General features: G+C 37.3%; 2 protein-coding genes across 3 annotated transcripts in view; one reads left to right on the top strand and one right to left on the bottom strand.

The window, feature by feature from the left end:
- Positions 1-15: 15 nt before the first annotated feature.
- rad51d (RAD51 paralog D) lies at positions 16-9,751 on the bottom strand. 2 transcript variants are annotated; one of them, XM_067437776.1, is made up of 11 exons: positions 9,618-9,751; positions 9,427-9,520; positions 6,699-6,760; positions 6,449-6,567; positions 4,611-4,692; positions 4,327-4,461; positions 3,004-3,099; positions 2,841-2,931; positions 2,696-2,766; positions 713-871; positions 16-438 (listed from the first exon to the last, which is right to left on the bottom strand). In XM_067437776.1, the coding sequence occupies exons 2-11, from the start codon at positions 9,506-9,508 to the stop codon at positions 340-342; spliced, it is 996 nt and encodes a 331-aa protein (XP_067293877.1). In that variant the 5' UTR covers positions 9,509-9,520; positions 9,618-9,751; the 3' UTR covers positions 16-339. The 2 variants fall into 2 exon arrangements, with proteins under 2 accessions (XP_067293877.1, XP_067293876.1); XM_067437775.1 differs by having other exon boundaries at positions 2,841-3,099.
- A 120-nt stretch (positions 9,752-9,871) lies between these two features.
- Positions 9,872-25,805, top strand: part of tmem248 (transmembrane protein 248) — a 30,803-nt gene continuing 14,869 nt past the window's right edge. The window contains exons 1-3 of the mRNA XM_067437773.1: positions 9,872-10,134; positions 21,025-21,183; positions 22,359-22,644. Of these exons, the coding sequence (XP_067293874.1) occupies positions 10,132-10,134; positions 21,025-21,183; positions 22,359-22,644 (448 nt within the window). The 5' untranslated portion in view covers positions 9,872-10,131. The remainder of the gene's footprint in view (positions 10,135-21,024; positions 21,184-22,358; positions 22,645-25,805) is intronic.

Genomic DNA, 25,805 nt, shown 5'->3' with positions numbered 1-25,805 from the left:
ACAGCATAATGCAAGTGAGTTTTTCCATTGAAAAATGGTCATTTTTACCATCTGTACTGAGAAAAACGCATCTTTTAAGTTACTCATTGCTCCATTCATCATTTAGAAAATATTAAGGTGCCAACATTATGTAAACGATTAATAAAAAAATGATGGAAGGCCTTTGTGACTTCAGTAAACACATACAAAAACACAAATTTTCCTCATCGCTTGTCAAAGACAAAGTCCATAGAAATAATATACATATTTACACTGACATTAAATACTCCTCTTTGTCTTTGAAATCAAAAGAAGCACAGCCATTCGTATTGGTCATGAAAACACTGAGTGGAACTTCTGTCAAGGTTTACTGCTTTCTAGCTTCCTCTTGCCAGAAATGGAGGTCCTCGTCTCTTCAGACCAGTGACAAAGATCAAACTCCTCTACCAGATGACAAGCCTGAAGATGAAAAAGAAAAGTAAATTCAGGTGATGCTACATACTCACTCACATTTGATTGGGTTATTCTTAAAAACCTAGACAAGTGGTAGCCAATCCTGCTCCTTGAGGGCTACCTTCCTGCAGAGTTCAGTTCAGTTCCAACACACTAAACCTTGAACATCCTGAGGCTGGTTCAGGTGTGTTGGATTAGGGTTGGAGCTAAACTCTGCAGGATGGTAGCCCTCAAGGAGCAGGGTTTGAAACCCCTGATCTAGACACTATCCTTAAGCCACCTGTCGTGATGATTTGGTAAGAGTCGCGGTTCGTAAGGACGAAGTCTCTGCATTCTCCAGTCTCTGCAGGAGTACACGTGTGCGTGGCACATGGCTCCACGACTGGCCTAGTCCAGCCTTCAAATGCCCGTTTCCGTCTTTGGTCACATGGTTTGTTACCTTGAATAAAAGATTTTACCCTATCAGCATCTACTACAAAAGGACATTTTGATAATTGGTCATGAACAAAAAAAAAAAAATCACTGTGGGATAGATTTCCATGACTTATTGTTATTAGTGACAAGGTCAATTTTTAAAGTCAAGACAAAACGGAAGTAGCAACTTTTTAAAGTCAAACGGATTATCAAAAAAGAAAGCACAAAAAGGGATGGGGATTGTATGATTAGTTATTGATTGGATGTAGCTGCTAGGCTGCTATCACATACTGTTACACATGTATGTCATGAATGTAAACACTGTTTACATTCACTTAAGACGTTAAAGAGAACTCAATTTAATCGGCTGGGCGCATACAGGGGCGGGGGGATGCAGAATATGCCTGGCATGAATTGTCATATGGAAGTGAATAAGTTGTCGTTTAAACGCCTTTATAATGATTATGTTAATATGCCACGCAATAAATTTGCACCCAGAAGACCTGCAGGATTTGCACCACGCACCCTAAATTCATTAGCCAGGATGCCAGCCGAACTCACATTTGAGCTTGGGCCATTTGGATTTGATCCATAAAGGAGCAATTATGCCTGAACAGAAACTTTTTGGACCAATTAAATTTTCAGAACGGGCTTTAGACGATGATGGACAGATGATAAACAGTAATGTAATCATCCACATCCTCAAAGGCGCTTGGGTTGAATTTTTTCTAATCCTAAACAGAGAACTTGTTTGTATATGCATTCACTTTCTCTCTCTCTCAAATGATGATGGTGTTGGTAAGTTCTCTGTATCCTTAAATTCTTCTTTTTACGACACCGGAAAATATTGTTTATTCCAGTGTGTGTGCAGACAGGGTTGCCAAGTTTTAACAACTTTGCAACACTAATAGCTTTTCGGAGGGGTTTTCAAAAAAAGGAGTTTGGGGGTAAAATGTGTGTTATTTTGGAGAGGTTGCCTGCTAAAATTCACATTCCTGGGTCTATATATCACCTAATTTAGGTCGTGTCAACCCGTGGACATGGAAAACAACGCTTGGGAAAACCGCAGACTTGGCAACACAGTGCAGTCGAGTTCTGTTGACAATTGACAACTAATGTTATGCGTCGTTCCGTTGCTCTGATTGGTTGTAGGTCAATCCATTTGAGGTCTTTCCTGGTTCGGTTGAAACATGCCCCATAATTACAGCCAAATGAAGCAGTATCAGACTCATATTCTGACTAGAATGGAGTATAATGACGTCAGGCTATAAATTCATCCCTTTTTCCTGAAATACATAAATGTAAATGGCCTGTGAACTGGGAGAAGAACAGAGTAATCTTTGTTTCATACTCTGTGTATCTGATATGAATAAACAATTGAAAGGATTATTGCAGCTTCTAAAGGCATCATATGGGATCTAAATTTAAAAACTAAATGTTTATTGTACAGGACTTTATTCAAATGTCTGAAACCTCAAATAAATATTATGTGGTTGAAAATACTGAATAGTTGTCTTGTCATATGAAAAGCATCGAGCACATCCTCTGGTTCAGCGGCAGCCAATTAAAGCGCGAGCATGCTAGAATTTCAGTGACGCACTGAGCATTCTATCGCACTTTTATGGATTTCAAAAATGAGCAAGAGCCACTCCCAATATAAAGCTTGGAAGAGCTAGGATATTTTTAATATAACTCAGATTGTATTCATCTGAAAGAAGAAAGCATTTGGCCCGAAACTGGTATTGGTGCATCCCTAACAAAAATATTTACATGGATGAATCATTCACAATGAGATCTATAACATGCGTATACAAAACAGATAGGAAACAGGAAATAGAAAGGTATATACCAGCACAGCAATGTTGAAGTCTTTGGCGATCATCTTCAACTCCCCAGCAACTTGCATCAGCAGTGACATACCTGATGCAAAGGAGCAGAACTGTGATATCTGATGGACAAGAAAGTATTGTGATTAAGTATTGTGCAATAAATACCCTCATTTTGTTTCCCTCCGAGCATGGATGAGAGCACAGCAGAGACTGAATCCACCATCAGCGCTTTGACTGAACCACCTCCAACAGACGCCTGGGAATATCCAAGAGATCCACTACAAACAACCACTTCTATTAGCAGATTTTCACACAGAACAGCACCTACCTTCTGAAGGCCATTCGATCTTAGATTTTGAAGACATGCGAGCAAAGAGAAGACATCAAATACTCTGAACACCTTGATTTTTTGAAGTGCCTCCATCTATGTATTAAAAAAAAATATTGAAGTAGCACAGCACAAGTTACAATACAAGACGGTACCGTTTAAAATATTCTAGTGGAGTACAAAATAAGCTTCACAACATTTGTGGCATAATGTTAATTTCCACAAAAATATAACAAATTAACTCAAAACTTGAGTTTCGGTGAGGCACTTACAATAGGAGTAAATTGGTCAAATGCAAGAATATTGGAGAATCAAAATATAAAGCTTTAATTTTCTAAAAGCACTTTCGGTGTTAAAGGAACTGTATGTAAGAAATGTATTTCAATGAATAATAAAATGGCCCTGATATGTCATTAGACATGTTAATTTTAAATACTTAAATCCCTGACAACGGACATTGGCATTTAAAAGGTGTTGTTGCAGCCCTCAACTGATGTTGACATGTTGTGTTTTGGCCTGAAGCTCCACCCTCCACCTATCTACCAATCACAAAGTCAGTAGTGTTTCGGCATCCGGGTTGCCAGATCTGCTCTAGTTACCACAGCTGCAGCTACAAACGTTCCTGCTGGATCCTGCAGCTGATCTGGCAACCTCGAGTCAGTGGGAGGGGGAGAGGGGATACACCGCTCTACAGTCATTTGAAAGTGATTGCAGTACCAGTTTTGTACACAAAGTGTACAGTTTTTTGAAAGAAAAAAATGGATATAAATTTAGTGAGAAATTAAGTGAATTTTTTCCACTCTAAAATCATGTTAACATTTATGTGACTACAGTTTGGCCCATTAAAGGTGCAATATGTAACGTTTCCGTCTGCTAGAGTTCGTCTATTCAAAACAAAGGCGTAGTTTGACGATGCCAAGTTTGAGCGAAGAATCTCTTGACCTCACAACCGGTGGAAAAGAATCGGGATAGGACCGAGTGTTGTGGGAGCTGAGCAAGGCCACTTGAGCGACACCTAGCAAGCAGCGCATAGACTGTAAAAAATATGGATTTAGTGTCCATAAAGTTTAGAATTCTAAAGAACAGTTTTTGAAGCGTAAAACAGAGAAGCTGGCCGTTGCCATCTTGGCACTGCGTCCTCACGCGTCACATCCGAAAAACAGAAAATGGGCAAAGAAGGTGCATCACTAACCCTTTTTTAACAAAAAGAGGGACAAGAGGAAATGTAACATTATGACAGATGCTTTTGATCTGGAATATTGAACATACAACATAGTGATACTTGCCATAGCAAGCACTATTAATGAATTTGACTTTGATCACCTGCTCCTCCATATTAGGGGTCTTTGTTTGTACCATCTGAAGCAGTCTGTTAGCACACACACCACCCTTTGTGTCAATGTAAAACACCGTCTGCTTCAGTTGATGGGACATATTAACCGCAACACTAAAACACACCTTCAAAGAGATTGAGAGACACACAGAGCAATTATTGAACACCCACTCGTTTGCCCACCCAACCCTAGTAGGTAATAAATGCAAGGTGGACTTTGACATTATAGAGCAGGACCAAGCAACTGAGAAGAGTTTCCAGAACAAAAGGTCACCTGTGTTTTCCCGCTCCCTGGGCTTCCTATCAGCTCAGTTATTTCCCCTGTGTACAGTCCAGAATCCAACAGCTTATCTAAACTGAAGAGAACACAGCACAGATTTGCACACAAACTTAATACAAAATACATACACTAACATTTAAAATGTTGGGGTCCAAAAGACATTTTATCATTTAAAAAAAAAAAAACATGTCCATGTTTTTTGTCATGAAAAAACATTAATTTTTCAAAAAAAAGTAACTCAAGATACATTGTTTTCCTCCTGTACCCATAAGGTGTTGTGTGCACATGATGATTTTTAGTAGCCTAGAAATCTAAACGCACCATAGCGGCAGCAAGTCTAATCTGCCGCGAGTGTCTTGTAGCAACTCTCAATACACTTCTGAGCTGTAAAAACCAAACTCTGGTCGGGCCAATCACATCGCGTATAGAGTCGGTGGGCAGGGCTTAACATGATGACAGCAGAGTTGCGCTTGCCTGCTTCTAGTAAACACAGAAACTGGCGAACGTCGGCGGTCTTTTGAATCAGCTTTGACCGCGACTCTGGAAGACTTGGAGTTAAGCTTTTCTTTGAGAAAAGAACAAAGAACGGCACTGAAGTCATTCTTAAAAAGGGAAGATGTGTTCTGAGTTTTGCCGAACGGATACGGCGAAAGTTTAATCTGTCAACGAGCTCCACTCCACGTCGCTCTGGTTGGTGTAGCGCTATCCTATCGCGTGCAGAGGGAGTCTGAAAGACAGCCGTTTATCCCGCCCCTCGGATTGAGCCCTGTCTATGGTGAGTTTCCAGAACAAACATCTTGATGTGGGTCTGGCTTGTCAGGCTAGGTTATTAGTAGTTCTAGACTAAATTTGAACATGCTCATAAAAGATATTAAGCCAAGGCACTCTGGCTTTTTGAAAAATATTAAAAGCCTTTATTTAATCATGGCAACTCTGCAACTAAAATAATTTAAGCAAAATCTGAAACCGATCCCTAAACCCTCATTCATATTCCCTGTTAGCCACTAATACGGTTCACATGAAGGATTGAATGAAAACAACTGAGCGAATTCAGACAGCCTCTGTGTGTACTGTGTGGTAAATAAAGGCTGTACACTCACTATTGCAGTGCAATGTGGGATTTATTGAGTGCGCTCAATAATATCCACTATGGTTTGGGACACAAATGGCTGTCCCCTATATTAATGCCCTATTTGAGGGTATAGCGGGGGATTTTGGATTCAGCCTTAGTGCAGGTCAGGTTGGAAGTTACCTAACTGGAGACTATTTTCAGGCACTGCGTAATATCACTGCGCCGCTGCACCTATGGTACGGCAGCAAAATTCCTTGTTTATTACGAAGGAGTGAGAGTATAGTTCCTAGCCATACCGGTCTAGAAAATCAATTCTGACTGTCTTAGTACATGATGTAACTACAGAATAGTCAAGTTTTAAATAGGAAAAATATTGAAACTATTTGGTCATTTCAGCAAGATGCCAACAGTCTAATCAGATTTAATGATCTATGCTAAGCTATGCTAAAAGTTCTACCGGATTCGAAAACGGTAAAACTCAACTGTTCAACTCTATGGGAGTCTATGATGAGCATATTTTCAAAAAAACTGGAGTGTTCCTTTAAGAGTATTGAACTTTCTGCTCCTGCATCCTATTCTTCTACAAAATGGCTGCACTACTTAGAGGAGTAATTAACTTTAAAATTAAAATTACCCCATGATTCACTCACCCCCTCAAGCTATTCAACGGGTATACTTTATTCTTTATAATATAATATAATATAATATAATATAATATAATATAATATAATATAATATAATATAACATAATATAATGGACCTGGGACTGCCAGTAGACAGAATAGCTGTGGAGCTCAAGAGCTCTTCATAGAGATCAGCTCCAGAGACAGGAAAAGCAGTGTACTGAGCCAAGAGCACACGCCGAACAGCTACTAGAGCCTGAAAGACAGCATGTACAGGATTTAGTTAGTTCCCTTTGCTTAGTTTCACTGTCTTTGTGATGGATTGTGGTAAATAAAGGTTAGGCCTGAATTGGAGTTAGGCGTTACATTACAAGTCATTTCACATACCTTGTAAGACAATGAACATTTTTGTGCAAGTTCTTCTGGGTTACACAAGACAAAGTCCTCAACTGAAAGAATAAACATTGATGTATTATTATTATTATTTCAAGACCAAAGAAAGATACAGTAAACTGTATTAATGCCCATAGAGACAAATGTAGTGATTAAGCAGCAACAATAGTTCAATGAATTGTCCTCTTATTATTGTTGTTTCAAACTCATATGCAATTTTTTGAATGCGGAATTGCACAGAATCTTTATGCAGCTCTTTTCCATACTAAGCAGTGTTATTTTAGTATCATTTAGATACTATTATAGTTATGATTTTTTTCTTCCATTTTTATTTTAATTTTAGTTAGAATTTTAGTTTAGATGTGTAGACTGCCATGACAAGAAAAATAATATTTTGTGTTTCATAAGGAAAAATAAGAATTTGGGAATAGTAAATAGCTACAGGTTTGTAACGTTACTAGCAGAGGTGGAAAGTAACGAATTACATTTACTCGCGTTACTGTAATTGAGTAGTTTTTCTGTGTACTTGTAACTTTTAAAAATCTGTAATTTTACTTTTACTTAAGTACATTTTGATTAAAGTATTGTACTTCGCTACATTTTAAACCACATCCGTTACTGAGTAAAAATAAATCATTAATGCAAAGAGGGGAGGAAAAAAAACGAGTATGACTAATATTGAATAGAGGGCGCGGGACGTGGGCGGCGGGGGAGAACATGCGCGCAAATATCAGATGGAGACGAACAAGACAGACGTCAGTGACGCAGACCCAGGTGAAAGCAAAACGCCGTCGTGAACTCCTGGCTAGTATGGAAATACTTTGGATATAGAAAAAAATAATGTGGTGTTGTCCTGGAGGATATCAAATTTGCACAAAATGTGGATGCAAATCAAGAAACACATAGAACATGTTCGGGCACACATCCCTCTGTGCAAATAAAGGTATGTTTATAACTTAGGCCGATTGATTTCTGTGACTTCTGTGAGGGAATCCCGGAATACAGTCATGAACATTAACTTTACATTATAACGTAGATTTGGCGTAATACACGCAAACTGGTGGATGAACGAAAAACTCGAATGTAGAGCTGCAGGCCTTAGAAATAAATCAAATCGCGACATGGTCTGTGAACATTAAAGCACAAAACATTGCTATATGAATATATGATCTGCTTGTTCTCTCTCTGTGAATGAGCTGCTCCGTCTACTACATATGGACTTTATTATTCTTAAACATTTATACAAATTAATGATAAAAATAAGTTGTTAATCTAATTCATAGTAATTTATTGAATTTAGTTTTATTGAAATTTTGATAAACAAAATAAACAAATGGTTTTAAGTTTGTTATAATAAAGCATTTGTTCAACCAAATAAAAAAAAGACCAATCTTCTTCATTCATTTAACATCATTTTAACAAGTGATAATAACCATCATTTAATAATAGGTCCAGTAAATGTTTAATTGATGTTTTCTGAGATAGTTGTCATATCGTGAAAATCTCATTCTATCACAACCCTACAGGGGAGAGTCCCCCACACCCACTGTTAAAAAAATAACTAAGTAACTTTTACTCTGAGTATATTTTAAATGAGCTACTTTTTACTTTTACTTGAGTAAATTTTTAGACCAGTAATTTTACTTGTACTTAAGTAAAATTTCATTGAAGTAACAGTACTTTTACTTGAGTAGAATATTTTGTTACTCTTTCCACCTCTGGTTACTAGTATGCAATGTGCACATTTATATTCCGACACAAAGATGAGCCCAGCCAAATCACAAATTTAGCACCTGAGCCACTTAGCAAATTTATTAAAATACAGAACACTAAAAGAGTTACTAGAAGTACTTCAAATTATAACTGCATAATGCCATACTGCAGGACAAGCTTCTCAGACAGCATTTTCTGTCAAGAGCTGTAAGCTATGGAATTCATTACCACTGGACATTAAGACTATATCCAACTTCAGAAAATTCACATCTAGGCTTAAGTTATGCCTGAAGGCAAACCAAAACTGTTACCATTTTTAAATATTATTTTTCTTTCTCTCTCTCTATTTTATACTTGTATATATATGTATAACATACGTATATGTTTTAGAAAGTATTTAGAAAAGCCCAACCAGGGACAGGAGTTGAGAATTAGCACTAGCTATAAACTCTATATACTACGCATCATTTGCAGTACTTGTATTAGCTATGTCTGTATGCATTGTCCCTGTTAAATAAATAAAAATAAAGCAAATAATCCTGACATTATAAAAATATTTATTTTTGTGGTTACTTAGTTGGTTTAAAGGGATAGCTCACTTTAAATTGAAAATTTTTTACTCACCCTCAAGTCATTTCAAACTGTAATTTTAATCCTGTAATTAAAATGTCTTTCTTCAGCTGAACACAAGGAAAGATATTTTGAAGAATGTCAGTAACCAAACTAACTGGAGCCATTGACTTCCATAGTATTTTTTTTTCCTACTATGGAAGTCGGCTCCAGTTAACGACTTGTTTACTGACATTCTTCAAAAAAATCGTCCCTTGTGTTCAGCTGAAGAAAGAAATTCATACAGGTTTGAAACAACTTGAGGGTGTAAAGGATGACAGAACTATCCCTTTAACCCATGAAAAGCGATTGTACTACTAGTCTTTCTTGTTAGTGCAGTACGGGATATAATTCAAACTAACGTATGAGTATGTATGAGTGTGATGCTCAAAGTAAACACCTGTTCTGATGTCCTCTGATTGTAAAGACTTAATGAAGTCCTCATTTATTCCAGGACAGATCCCTTCTCTCAAGATCACCATGATTCTCCTAGACTGAGTTTGAGAACACAATCGACAACAACGTTATTAAAAAGAAGCAATAACAAAAATACGCTAAGCATCTCAAAAACGAAATACTTGACCTTCTCACCAGATGGCTAGGAAGCCAATCAACACACACACAAACACAAACACGTATGCTCTTCTGAGTATCTTTACATCTTGAGAATAATCTTCATGACTTTTTTTTACGGCCCGCCAGATTTCAACACCAGTCAGCGTTCAGCGTGATTGACAGGAGGACCGTCCAATTACAGCCTCCGTTTGTTTACATAGGCCAATGAGAGGCTTTGCTCTGTGTTAAGCCCCGCCACGCGTGATCGGTGCGTGCGTAGAGAAGTAAAAGTAACGCGATTGGTTGTGCTGGTTCCTAAACACAGAAGACATCTCCAGTCAGTTTCCGTCAACCAGCAGCTCGTTATAGACGCAAAGGCCAAGTAAAACCCCGTTTTGAGAATATTGTGCACCTGCAAATAATGGGAAGGGGTGTTGTATACTCCTATATCGCTGTCAGCTGTGCGTTTGTCGCACAGGCCCGTTAGGCTCGAGTTTGTTAACGTTAGCGTTAGCCGCCTGCAGCTGTCCTGCGCACTCGCGGAGGCAAAATGGTGAGTTTGGGATTTCCAGCTTGTTTTACGTTAATATCTTAACATGTTGTGTTTGTGTGGTTGGAAATGGTTGCATAACCATCCGCAATAGCTGCTCCAGTTGCATGTTTCCAGGATGATCTGTTTTGGTGAGAATGGTAAAGATACGTGCAGTTCAGATCGGAGCTCGTAGCTAAACCAAGCAACTAGACGTCGGCTGTGTATCAAAATCTAGTGAGTTGCCTGCCTGTTAGTCATTTATATGTGTCACAAGCCCTTTAATGATGCCCCAGAAATACTGCCTCGATTGGTAGATCACTGGGATTTGACACACAGCCGTCGTTTAGATTTGACAGCTCGATATGTGCTGTCAGACTACCTACTATGGAGGTGGAACAATTCAGGCCATCACCAACAGCAGTCTAATAAGAGCCAATATGATACAAGACAAGGGATTATAACACGTCAGGTAACGTAGATCCCCAAAAGCTGTCTGGAAAGGCAGAGTGGGTATTCGTAATGACAGAAACAACAATCAAAATGTCTATATTTAATGTTTTGAATGACACGCACTACATCATTATTTGTATTCAGTGTGAGCCAGCAAGACATGATGGTTATTAAAGGCACAATATGTAAGATTTTTGAATTAAAATATCCAAAAACCACTAGAACAGTGTTATTTATGTATTTTGTTGAATTTTAACCAGGACACGGACCTGTCCGTGTGTCGCCTATCAATGACATCATACTCACGTTCCCCTCGATTTCTGGAAACCATGGAAACACCAAAGCTGCTTTAAAGGTCCACTGATATAAAAATAGAAGGTTTTTTTTAGCTTTTAGTATGACTGTGTTAGCCTTAAAGTTATGAATAAGCTGGTATGTTCCAAAACTATGACACAATTTGCATTTAGGAGATATGCGCATTCAAAATTTACAGTCTCTCATTTCCGTTAAATCGAATCTCAGATTTTGGTGACATCATCGCAGACTTCACTTTCTCGTCAAATCTTCTGTCCAATCAAAATGCGCTCTAGAATCTAAAGCCCGCCCCTACACTACTGAAGCGGCAGCTGAATTTGGTCAGTTGTTAACACACATCTACTAATTTCTACATGGTGAAAGGAACATAGCACACTATATATGTGATAGGAAACGATTCAGTGTAAATATGCTTTCATTTGAGGCGAATGAAGACTGTTTTCACATTAGTTTCACACACCGTAGCAGCGCACACACCCCAACGGCTCTGGTCTAAATTTAGACTACAGACACGAGAGCACAGCACAGCACAGCACTGTCACAGCAGACAACAAACATATCAACCCATTTGAATTCTGCAAAGAATGCTGCATTTCAAAGCAATATGTAGGAGATTATGATGGTAAACAGTGTTAAAGGAAACTGGCTTTACCAAACAGAAAGGTCCGCTCTTGCGCTCTAGTCAAACTGTATATTAATGAAACACTATTGGCTGTTTCAAAAAAGGGGAGGAGCTGCTAACAGCTGAAGCCGTTTCAGGGGAAATTACGTCAACACATTGAATAATGCGGTGCGGTTCAAGGCACTTAAGTGGGCTTTTAACATATACGACAATTCACCATGATGTCACAACAGTAATAAACGTTCTTCCGGGTAGCAAAAGCCGAAGTGTTCCTATGGCAACGCTAGTAAATTGCTTGGGATTCAGATAGTTAACATGATAATTGAGGGACTGATTAACTAATTCAGGAGATAGTAGGGGTGTCCATGGTTAACCGATTGACCGATTAACCGTTAAAAATTGCGTAACCGAGTGAAACATTTTGCTCGGTTAAGTGGCGTCAATGACGTGCCTTGATGCACTAAGAGCACTATGTTTGTAATATATGTTTGCACCCCTAGAGACCGCCAGAGCGCTCCCAGATATTTGTAATATCCACAAGAAGAAGTCATGACCAGCTTTCTAAGCGGGCAATGAAGCGGGCAGTGATGACAAATGACAGTGACGGGGCAAAATGCAATTATTGCAATGCAGTGCTTACCGCATTTTTAAGGCTATAAGTTGCTCCGGAGTATAATTCGCATCAGTCAAAATATGCGTCATGAAGAGGAAAATAACATACGTCGCACTGGACTATAAGTCGCATTAGGGCAGAAGCAGAGCGGGAGCCGTGCGCGCTGTGCATAACGGAGCAGAAGAAAGAAAGTTTGAAGTGAGAAACTTGTGAATGACTAGAGAAAAGCAGAGGTTACTTTAACTGTAATGAAGAAAACAAAAAAGCTAATCACGGACTGAAAGCAAGATGGCCAGAGCTGAAGGAACGAGTCCACAGATGCTTGAACTCTCTGCCGGGAGAGGCTCCGCCGCGCGAGTCAAACGCTGTGTGAATCATTCTCGGCTGCATATTTTACTAACGTTACATGCTCTAATCATGCAGGCGCCCTCGCGGCCACTCGCATTACTCATGAACTGGAGCGCATCTCATCCTAATTTAACGAAACTCAGCGTACGCCTCGCAGACATGAAATAGATCTTAAGAAACTTGAAATGTCTTTTAACAATTTAAAACGAAAAGAAATAGGCTACTCTCTGATTATGTAATCCATGATGTGCATTTCTCTCTATAGGCGCGTTCACTACGGAGATGGCGGTCGTCAAATTAATAAGCTAAAAATAACCCTGACGCTCACTATGGTTAACCGAGTATTAACCGCTAAGGGCCTCGGTTAACGGTTAATGAAAAACTTGAAAACGTGCAGCCCTAGGAGATAGCAATACATGAAATGCCTAACCATGCTCCAGTAGATGTAGCGCTAGTCCACTACCATAATTTTTAAATGAGCCTCAGCCTACCCTTGAGTAGTTATTTTAGTGACTGTTGCTGTTTGACTTACAATATGTTAGGCTGTCGTAGATAGTCTATTTCCCTGTTATCTAACTAAAAAGGCTATGATGGTTTTCTGTTGCTCGGTCAGATATGGCACAGACGTGAGCTTCTGATGGTCAAAAGGATAGCGTGCTGTAGACTAGCGCTACTCCGCTAACGTTAGGCCTTCACTCAAACTAAACTCGCGGTGATGATGAAGCCAGTGTGGTCCACGCATCAATCATCCATCAGCCTACAGCTATGTTTTGCTTTTCCTTTTTCTTCCATTGACATTCGATCAGTAGCCTACATGACACTAGAAGTCCGGTCTCTTCCAACTTTTACTTCAGGCAGTGACTGGGAATGAGATAGATATCTTTAAAAGAGATCTAAAGTTTACTAATATTAGTCTCGAATTTCCCCAGCTGAAGATAATTATGCTCTGCTATGATTTTGTAGATGGACCATTTTGAGAATACTTCTCTGTAGCACCACTTTTGACGACGTCCACTCGCTTTAGCCTCCTCACCCACAGGTTTTGCTGGATATATTTACTTTTTTCTGAAGGAAATCGATACAGTCCTACAACTTTTGCTGAATATCTGACGGTGCAACCCCAAACACAACAGGTTTTTTTTCATAGTTTCTACTTTAATCAACAATAATGATCTTAACTGTGGAACTGTTTACAGTAGCCGGCTGATCTCATCAGTTTGTCAGTAGAAGCCGCTCGCGTTCTGCCACCGGGATTGTTTAGAAACATTCTGAAATGCCGTATTGTGCTTTATTAGACATATGAGCAACTTTTTGGTACCCTCATCAACAGAAAACAAATCATTGTTATAAAGCTCAACACATTTAGTCTTAATTATTTAAACTAATTTCTTGATGTAATGCGAATATCATGTTTTACCATACCTAATATAAAATCTATAGTTTACTGCAGTGTGCAACAAGCGTCTCATAGTAGCCACCGAGCAAATTTAGAGTAGCATTATAACATATCTTTCAACACACTCAAATAATGTATTCTAATAAAACAGCTAGACATGTGCCGATTTTCGATAATGCGATTTATCACGATAATGAATATGCACAATATTGTTATCGTGGGCACTTTAAAATATCGTAAATAATAATTTATTAACAATTTATAATTTTTTTATAATGCACTCAAGAATACTTTGCTCAACACCGCTGTATTCTGAGTCAAAGGGACACGCGCTCAGATATAAACAAGCCCAACGTGCGTTTGCACATGACTGAACCAGACACGCTGCTGAAGTGCCGCTCAGTGACAGCAGAGGGCGCTGATGAACTGCAGATAGAGCAGTTACCCCGGAAACCAGCAAACAAACAAAAAAAAAAACGCGTGTAGTTTTTAAAACAGCCATTCGTTTTTGTAATCTCAATGTTGTTCATCACAGCACCAAATACTTAATACTTAAAGACTTAATAGGCTTTTTTATTTTCAAATTTAAACATTTTTATGTTTTAATCTGGACTACAACATACCCTAATAATTAGAACTGTTCTAATTATTTGTTATTGTTCAGTATAACTTTGAGACATACGACTTCATTAGTTAACATGTTAATTCATTATTACCAAACTGACAATGAAAAATACTTATAAAGAATGAATCATTCTATGTTAATTTCTTAGTTACTTTTTAATAACATTAAAATCAAAATAACTTTTTTAATGGACCTAAGATAAAACTAACAATGATCAGTATTTCTTAACTAACATTAACAAAAACATTATACTTTCTGTACCAAATGTAGCTATTGCTCAATCTTAGTTAATGCATACACTAATGAGACCTTATTGTAATTTGTAAGCCTACCTGTTGTTCTTTATAGCCTAATTTTTTTGCAATTTAATCTGTTTGAAAATTGTACTTTTACAGCTCTGAAAAATATCAAGAGACCACTTAGCATTGATTTCTCAATGAGGGGTCTCTTAATTTTTTTTCCAGAGCTGTATATATTTTTGGTGCATTATTGTATTTAAATATTTAGTTATTTTTGTTCTTACAAAAATAGTTCTTAAAGCTGTTATGCTATGGCAACACTTTTTTTTTGCAACTTATTTCAATATCGTGATAATATCGTATATCGTGATAAAACTTCATCAATTAATCGCAACATGAAAAATTGATATCGGCACATGCCTAAAAACAGCTCTGCGTTACCCCACATACGCATGACCGGAAGAAGAAGCTGTGACTTTGACATATAAATGTTAGAAATCGCTCCAGCAGTGTCATTCCACTGCAACGGCATTTAGCCACACCCTGCTTCATACAGTGACGCTAATAAGACAACAGCTCCCATGATTCAGCTAAATCATCAAGCTACGTCTTTGTTTTGTATAAGCAAGCTCTAGCGGTGAAAAATTACATATTGTGCTAGGGCTGGGCGATAAATCGATTTTATGGATTAATTCGAGTTTTAAGTTTACAACGATTTTTGTGAATGAAAATCGGTTTTCTCTTTAAAATCCGCCGACGCTCCCCTCTGGGCTCCCATAATGGCTCAACACTCCCCGCGCGCGTTTGCCACAGAGATAAACAAACAACAAGGATAGTGTCTAACAACATACAGTGTCATTCGTAATTGGTTCAGTTTTTCACAGAACAATTAACAATACCCTGCTGCAAAGTGTGTTTGTCTGAACGGAACCACGCTAGGTGCTACTCATTTAAAGCTGCGCTGACACTAACGCAGCGCGAGCTCACACACGGGCCAATCTCGTGACAGACACGATACACAGCGCTGGTGATCCAGTGAGAGACCGTTTAAATTCACCACAGAATTAATACCATCGCTACTGTGATCTAGTGGAAGCGGTCGGCGCGGAATTCTGTTATAAACCACAGATATCAGATCAAACAGAGCTGAGCGAAGGTCAGGGGTTTCAGTCACAAATCACCAACATTCACCATGATTTACTGTAGTAAAACCACTCGGATTTAATGTTGTTGTTGTTGTTGTCATTATTTATCTCAGGATTCCTACAACCTTTTGAGATTGAAATTCAAGCACTTTCCAAAAATGCAAGCACTTTTTTAATGTGATGGTTTGTAAAACTAAAAGTTTAAAGGGGTCTTGTGAAAGAAATAGTGGAATGTTTTTTTTAGTTTATTTTTTTAAAATGTGCAATCCATTTTGTAGCATTTTTATTTAAAAAAAGATATTAAATGCCCACCACTATAACCAGCAGAAGAGCACTTATTGATTTATTAGCGATTTCCACCCCCTAATGTATGGAGAAAAGTACGAAGTCACAAAGTCTCAGGAAAAACTAAACTTTTCTTCAAATTGTGACTAAATTACACAGAAAACAAGTAAAGAGCTCCTTTAATAATCACTGAAGCTGTCGGTCAGTTCAGTGTGAGACTATTGAAAAACAATGCTAATCTATATTTAATAAGAGCATAACATTTAAATTTTCCCTATACTTTTTTTTGCACATTACTGTTGTTAATAAAAGTTATTTGCATATCAATTCATAAACCTTTGATATGTATACTGTATATTGCAAAAGATATGGTGCCCATTTATACTGTAGAATAGTCGGGGGTTATTCACACTCTACCAAGCCGCAGATATTTAATTTTACCTAAACAAAATAAAGTTAAAACTTGTTTTGAACAATTTCTTTGTCATCTGCATTGATTTTAAGTAGGGGGAAAAAATTCATTTTAAATCGTAAATCGAATTTTTGGTGAAAAAATCTGGGATTTTTTTTTTTTTTGAGTCATATCACCCAGCCCTATATTGTTCCGTATGTTACAGTTCAGCAAGTCCTCGATTAATTGCAGGTAACTGCTTGTGTTTTTGATTCACTAAAAATAATCAACTCAGCTAAGGAGTAAATCAATAAATGCTTCTTTTGAAGACATCAGCCTGAATTATTTCAACCTGTTTTTTAAATAATCATGTTCAACAGCAAAATCACTAGTGAAAACCTACATTACCCATGATTCTGCTATAACATCACCACCAATCAGAGAATTGTGACAAGCATATAGAAGAAAAATAATATTTTACTACCATATAGCATTGCGTTTTACCGTGAAATGAGTTCTGCGTCATTAACATTAAAATGAACACAGATTTATCTCCCATTGAGCTGCAATTTTGAGACTGTTACTTTTTATTACTTTACCCATTGGACCCGGGAATATAACCACAATCCACGCAGTAGGTTATGCGCTAGTTCTCTCACAAAAAAGTATTTCTGCAACATGACCTTGCTTAGTTAAATGGACTACATGAAGCTTTGAGGGAGATGATTTTGCCTCGATGATTTTTTGAATTCGAGTTACTCGAGGAATCGTTTCAGCCCTAATTGTGAATGTAGTCAGCTTCCCCATGTTCCTAATATTTGTATGCATATTTTGCAATGCACATAAAATATATTGTTTCTGTATCTTTAAATCACTATAATTCGCCATCAATTTGATTATTTTGCATTGCTTCATTAGATTAGTTATTTCCTTCCTGAAAGCAGTTAAGTACACAATATTGAACCTTTGTGTTTTTGTCAGATTTGCAAATGCTTCTTTGCTTCAAGTAAGTTTCTGATGTTGTGATTTCACATTGAAGAGGGTTTGTTTGGTTCATAACTATTAAATTAAGACTTTAAATAAAAATCTCTATGGGAAAAATAACCAACCGCTGAAAAAGCAGATGAAACTGTTGCATTCTATAGGCCAATTCACACTGCACTGACTTTTGCCACTTGTTTTTACTGATTGAACCTGTTCAATTGACTTTTGTTGGGTCGTGGAATGTCTGATAAGTAGCATACTGTAATCCAGTGATGTCCGTCTTGGTCAGTGAAAATTGACAGAATGTTAACATTTGATGTAGGGGTTCCTCAACTCTAGCCCTAGAGGTCCAATGTCCTAGCCTGACAAGCCAAACCCACATCAAGATGTTTGGTCTGGAAACTCACCATAGACAGGGCTCAATCCGAGGGGCGGGATAAACGGCTGTCTTTCAAACTCCCTTCTGCATACAATAGGATAGCGCTACAACCAACTAGAGCAGCGTGAAGCGGAGCTCGTTGACAGATTAAACATTCGCTGTATCTCAATGTCCTTTTGGGGTGGTACTGGGGTCTAAATGAAGTTACGGGTAAAAATGTCCTTCTCAGAAAGTCCCTGCTTGAGCAGGAGTATTGTTTCAAATTTCAGAAAATTTAGAGTGGTGGGACTTGGGCGCTGAACATACTGATTGGTTGAGTTTGCGCTGCATTTTGATTGGTTGACTCCACACAGCATTTTATCGCAACCACCATTTTTAAACATCTGAAGTGCGTGCAGTAGGAGTTGTTTGCTATTTGAATCAAAAATGCAGTTTAAAAAATATGACTGATGACTAGGTTCAGACTTTATTAAGCTTATATGCGAAGAACGAAATCCAGCAGGAATTGTTAAGTCACACGCAGTCCTACGTCACCGGACTAATTTGCCTAATCTTCATGGTACTTTAGACTAGTGGTCGACTGATATATTGGCAGATATTTGGCATTTTAGTTTTTCTGAATGGCCGATGTGTTAGAAGCTGCACTTTGACAGCGGGCCAGACTTTTATTTTGACGTATGGAGCTGAAAACGCCAGTGCCTGAGAACAGCAGCGCCTGATCACACTTTTTCTATCTTCATTAGTTTATGGCCCCTTTTAAACAGTCATATCTAATTAAATAGACCTGTTTAACAAAGTAAGTAAACTGTTTGCAAAAAAGTATAGCGTTTGCTTTTGTATTATTAGCAACGGAAAGGCAAACAACAGGCTATAATACTTTCTTATTTTATGTCAGCATTCAGCTAATACACATCCTTATCGTTAAAACAAGTCTCTGAATATCTAATAAACATTTAACTTCACAATCCTTTCAGATTTAATCAAATCCAGCTATGAGATCTTCTGAAGTGTGCATTAACTGTGTGTGACGGTCGCTGAGAACAAAGTAAATGCATACAAGAGAGTTCAGCTTCACTGGAGATGCAAGAAACTTTAAATCCTTGATTTTAAAATATGCGGTGCTATTTTCAGTTGAGCACTATGTCATATTAATGTTTTACACAGTTCTATGTGTAAAATTAGTGCTACCTTGTCTGTATTTGAAAAAAATATGATTAACAGTGCGCACAAACTGACCAGGTTACCGCCCGAGTCCCTTTTAACCTACAGTGTTTACTTCCTTTTTATTCATACATTTTTAAACAATTACTTTATTTGTGAAAAATACTGTAATGTGATTGCAGAATCAAAGTGTCACTATAAAGTATTAAACGTGTCCTGAACTGGCTTTTAAAAAAATGATATACTGTTGTCTGGGGTCAACTAATGACATGTGGTTTTTACATTCAATAACATCATAACTAATAAGTAATAGGCTATTTTCTACACTGGTCTTCTGAACGCTGGGTTTTGATGGGCGTGCCACACTGGAGACTTGGAAGTTAACCCCCACGGCTAGGATTGGATAAGATTTGGATATTTAATGAGCTTCAGCTCCTGTCAGTTCAGTTCACATGAGGGAGGGATTGTTTTGAAAGCGGCAACCGGAATGATTCAAGTACGTCTTTATCAAACAAACAATGATTTATTTCTCATCCACCCGCGATTGATTGGACTATTATTTTTGTATTACATAGCTCGTATGATCGCTTGATATAAGCGTAAACCGCGCGCACGTACACATACATGTGCAAGCGCGCCCTTCAAATGTCAAGTCAAGAGAGAGTGAACAACAGATCAAGAAAGGAATATAATGAGATTCAACATGTTTTTGAAGCGCTGATCATTGTAGCCCATCACAGACATGTTTGATGAGTGTGTGAGCACAATGGCAGTTAGTTAGAGGTGTTTATGGTTCCGCTTGAGCGCTAGAAAGTAGAAACAGCACGTTTTTTAAACATTTCAGTGCTGATTTATACTACTACTTCTACTACACTACTTTTGACAACAGTAATTGGAAGTAATATCAGCTGTGATTTCTTACTTAAGCCATTATTGATCAGAATGCTGGCTGTTGACACATTTTGATTAAAAATGCTTAACTGTAGTATATCAAAGTTTATAATTATATGTAACTCAATAAATTAAATTTTGATGAGATCGTGATGAAGAATGCATGTTCAACAACCATTAACTGAACTGAAAGTCACAAAAAGAATGAAGTGTGATAGGATGTTGGTGAGTTTTTATATTTTATATTCAAAATACTAGGATGGGAACATATGCTTCACCTCAAGATAACTTGAGGGATTGTTACATGCGCCACATTACCGGTATGCACAAACCAGCATGAGTTTCTAAGGGTTTTGCTTCTACAATTTAAGGGGAAAGAAGGAGGCATTTTAATCAAATTAAATCCTGACAATGGTGACATTGAGCCACCACAATTTACAGCATTTAATTTGATGAGTTGTAAAACAGTTCTTCAGTATTTGTGAACGCTTTTAGTTCCACGAAAGAGCTCAAGGTATTGTCTCTTTATCAGTTTTGTCTGCTCATTCCGCAGTTGTTTGTAAGTGTATGTGTGTGGGTGTGGAGTTTCTGCTAGTTTTTCTAAAACCATTGACAGTATCTCTGTTTGTTTTCCACACAGCTCAATCTACAGAGCTTTAGTCCTCTAATCATTCTTAAGCTGCAATAATATTTGACTTTGTAGTCATTAACCTCTTTGATATTATTATTGTGTGTGAAACAAGCAAGACTTTTTTACATTTTGAAATGTAAATCACAATCTGATTGACTGGTGTTAGCCATGTATAAATGACTGTAAAGCAAGTTGTGAATTGAAGACAGACTCTTTGTCAATTGAAGACAGAACAAATAAATGAACAAACCCAAATATTGACTTGGAGCCACATGTTTGGCACATGGCAAACATGTGTGCTTTGCAGGTTGGATTGAGAACACAAACCAGTTCTTACTCTGTCTGAACAGATGCTAAAATGAATTAGACTTCATTATGCCAGTGCTGATGCAGGTGAAAGTTGCCCTAAGCTTGTGGGACTTATTTCTTGTTGCAGGTGTTGTTGTTGAATCCACTGGAGAATCTGAAGACCTACATAAGTAACCGTCCGCCGCTGGTCATTTTTATGGTCAGCGTCAGTGCTGTGGCTATTGCTTTCCTCACTATAGGATACTTCTTTAAGATCAAGGAGATCAAATCACCTGAAATGACCGAGGTAGAACATAACTTGGTTTACCACAAATGTGTGAGCCATGAATCAGTGAAAATACTTCAACATAATAGTTAATGAGTAGTAGATCATTCTTATTTTAGTATTATTTATATTCTATTTAATTAATAGTATATATGTATTTTGAATTGGCTTTATTTCTATATTTTTAGTTTTTATTTTAGTTGTAGTTTTAGTAATGTAATTTATCTGTTTTCTTATTTGTTTTACAAAATATTTCTATATATCATTAATTTTGTTTTAATTTTGTTTTATTTTAGAAATTGTATAAAAAATTGTATTATATCAATTGTGTGTGTGTGTGTGTGTGTGTATATATATATATATATATATATATATATATATATATATATATATATATATATATATATATATATATATATATATATATATATATATATATATATATATATATATATATATATATATATATATATATATATATATATATATATAATATATTTGTATTTTACTTCAGTTAATTTATTTTTATTTCAATCACTTACTTATTTTAGTAGTTTTAAGTTAAAGGGATAGTTCACACAAAAATGAAAATTGTTTGTTTTTCTGCTTACCCCCAGTGCATCCAACATGTAGATGTCTTTGTTTCTTCAGTAGAACACAAATGAAGATTTGTAACTCCAACCGTTGCTGTGTACCAGTTAATATACACGCTCTGGCGTCGTGTACGTGTAAAGACATCACTTCCGGTATACACGATCTGGCGTAGTTTACGCCAGAAGTGAATCTCGTACATAACGCCAAAGCGTGTATATTGACCTTCTTGATTTCTCACACAAACTGATTGTTTTGTGTCTTAAGATATCAATGTATTGTCATGAGCCACAGGGCTCTTTGTGTATGTTGTCTAAGCATGTTTTTTTTTTGCTCTTCAAAAATTGTTACCCATTCACATGCATTATATGACTGACACACAGTGGTTGGAGTTAAAAATGGTAATTTCTGTTCTACTGAAAAAACAGACACCTACATGTTGGATGCCCTGGGGATAAACATCAAATTTTTGGGTGAACCATCCCTTTAATAAAACAACACTGTAATAGACATACAGACATAGACTGCATAAATATATATCAGGAAATGCTTGCGATAAGCTTTACTTTGAATTTAATTTTGTGACTGTATCGTTCCCCCCCCAGGATTGGAACACCTTCCTTCTACGATTCAACGAGCTAGACTTTTGCATCTCAGAAAACGAGACCCTCAAGCACAGCTTGAATGAGTCCATTACTCCAGAGAGCACGGTGACCAGTAGCCAGACGCGATCCAGCACCCAGTCACCGCCCCTGCTGGAGGACCCTGGTTTGATCAACATTTCTGTGCCTATAACGTTGACCCTGGATCCACTGAGGCCATTTGGCGGCTACTCGCGCAATATTACCCACCTTTATGCCAGTGTGCTTGGGCAGCAAGTTGGCCTTGCTGGTATGTCTCAGTTGTTTTTTGGTAGAAATTTAACCTGAATAATTATGTCATCTGATAACATACATCCATGTGGTATGCAGTCAGTTTGCACTTCCTTGATGGGAACTGTACCTAACTACGTGTGTTTGAGTCTGTACGTCAATTTTCTAGGCATGTAAATACAGCTTTTATCTCCTTTTTGTAGGGAACGACCATTGAAACAAGCTTATGTTTAATGCATGTATACATTCCCTGCTCCCTCTACAAGAGGAACACGTATGCAAACCAATGCAAACTTCTCTTCTGTTGTACACTGGTTTGTGGGCAGTATTAGCTAAAAAAAACTTTCATGAATGCAAATGCTAATACGCAAAATGATATACTGTCTGGGCCTCTTTTGTGTACTGGTTTATAGGGATGTCCCGATTTGCTCCACTGCATCTGTATCGTGTCAATACTGGCCCAGAATGCTAGATCAGGGAGCGTAGATAAAAATATGATCCGATACCTATCCAACACAAACCATGGAAAAATCTAGCTTAAACTATCGCCTAAATTCTTGAATATTAGCATTTCCCTTGCTGCGACTAGTGTAGCCACCCATCCCGTCAAATAAAGAATTGTCCCGTATTTACAAGCAAAATGAGACATCACGTATTGGTTTGATATGGGACGCATCATTTTGCTTGTAAGTACAAGACGATTTCCGTATTTCACAGGAATAAATCCTTGTGTATCTGTACCGTATTTTACATAGGTCTGATAAACATATAAGGATTTTGAAGTGTGGAGAATCTGATAGCAAATATAAAGAAATCAATTTCTCAATAAGTAGGCCTAGTTCACATTTGCATGTGATTGAGGTTTAGCGGCTTTGTTGCCGTAGTGATGGAGTCTCGAGAACATGCGCTGTAAATCTCGAGAAAAAAAGAATGAAGTGTGAGAAAAAGAGAAAAAAAATCGGAATTGGGTCACTTGGGCCCCATTTACACTGCATGGTTCAAGTGACCCAATTCCGATTTTTTCCTCTCATGTGGCACAGATCGGATCTGACATGTGAACGTGTAAGCAGTAAAAAAATGCATGAATACCGATATCCTCAGATCGGATTCAGGCCTCACTCATATGTGGTAATAAATCCGATATGATTCGGACGCGAGTCGTATGTCATTGAAAAAAGGAAGGAGGCGAATGACGTCAACTAAGGTAAACACAAACTGCGATCAAGAGCCATTGTTGCCAAGTCTGCGGTTTTCATGCGGAATTGGGCTACTTTAACACAGTTTTGAGTTGCAATTGGACGGGTTTTGTTGTGAAAACCTGGCAGCCCTGTCAAGGGGTCTCCTCTTTTTCTCCGCCTTACCAGAGAAATGTTTTGCCGACCTTTAAAGATGTGTGGAACAGTGCAGACAGCAAAACATTGTACAATCATTTTGTCTGCGTCCATCGCATATCGCGCTGTTTTACTTCCTTTCACCGGTTAAGAATGTCTAGGGCTGTTTTGCCAGTGTACAGTGTAAATGCAAATATCGGATACGGGTCGCTTTTGAAAAGATAATGTAAGCAGATCGTCAAATATATCGGATATAGTCGCCAAATCGGAATTGTGCATCAAGAACTGCAGTGTAAATGCAGCGAGAGTGTCTGACTTAAAGCAGCATGCGCTAAAAGAACACATTCTTGCTTCTAAAGGTAGGCCTATTGTTTTTTTTATGGATAATATATTAATATAATGCATACATTATAAGCTTGCCAGACAGAATACTTTTTTTAGACAGGTTAATTATTAGATTATAGCCTAATTAATGTTAATTTATACTTTTGCTAGGCTATATTAATCATACATAATAAATCATTATTTCATATAAAGTTTGACATTTTAAAAAACATATTTAGATAAAAAATGGGACACATAGTCAAAATAATTTAAGTAAATAAAAAATAATTTCAGAATTGTCAGAAAAGTGATTACTGGTTCAGAATGACTGCTTAAAGGGACAGTTTACCCAAAAATGTTAATTCTGTCAGTGTATTTACTCACCCTCAAGTTGTTTCAAACCTGTATACTAGGGTTGGGCGATGTCCCCTAAATTTACAATTGATGATGTTTACAGTAAAACATTGCGACTTGATGAATGATGATATATATAATTTACTTTGCTTTTTTTATCTCTTTACATAAACACTATTTTCTACTTAAAAAATATAATTTTGTTATTTTATCCCCAATAAGAATGCTAGATTGCACGTGAGAGGAAAAAAGTAGCTTCCTCTTGAGAACAGTTGTGCACTTTCTATTTTAATCTCTTAACATAAATACTATTTTCTACGTAAAACTAATTTCATTATTAACCCAGTGTTTTGTATGTAAATGCGGTTTTATATATATATATAACCACATGAGTAAAGTATAAAGCTTTTTTTTAAAAAGGAAATAAATTTGCATATGTAACGTTGCAGTCCCGAACGAGAGAGATTTGCCAGCTTTTTAATTCTGTTTTGCGATCTGGTCACCTGATTTTCCAATTTCCGTGAATTGTAACATTACACCTAACGTTAGTACATTTTATCCCACTGGACATCTAGTTTCTTTTCTCAAATCTTCACTCATGTAACTCATTTTTGCAGGGAATTATAAACGTTTCTTCCTTTCGTTTGCTTATAATTAAGTCTATTATACACATTCACATCCGTGGTAAAGTACAAAAACACTGTAGGACGAATACCTTTTGACTTCAAATTTTATTTAACAGTTTGAATAGTGCATTTTTACTTTTGTTTTCTCTGGCAGTGCATAATCAAACAGCCTGACTGTCTTGACCCTGTGGAAGATAAAATTAGCTCTTCAGACCTTTTATGACAAGTGTTGCTTTGCAACATCAGGAGAAAAGATGAAGATATTCGAAAAGGGGTCTCCAGCTTGTGTCCCACATGCATATCAAAGCGTGGAGCAGGACATGACGCATCTTTTGCTGCGAAATAGGCTATGAAAAAAAACTAATGTTTACTTTTCGAATATTCTTTAGGTTACCATTATTTACTGATAAGCATTTAAATGTTTTAAGGTTAAAGGTTGTAGTGGGTTGTTTCACTGACGGAAAATAAACACGCATGCTTTTGAAATGTATGTTTGAGTGTTTATCATTTTAAAATGTAGGCTATATCTGGCATAGACTACAGTA

Source organism: Pseudorasbora parva, chromosome 3, assembly GCF_024679245.1.
Source record: "Pseudorasbora parva isolate DD20220531a chromosome 3, ASM2467924v1, whole genome shotgun sequence".
Classification (NCBI taxonomy): Eukaryota; Metazoa; Chordata; class Actinopteri; order Cypriniformes; family Gobionidae; genus Pseudorasbora; species Pseudorasbora parva.
The sequence above is the reverse complement of the archived record's forward strand: the minus strand, read 5'-3'. Positions and strand labels throughout refer to the sequence as shown.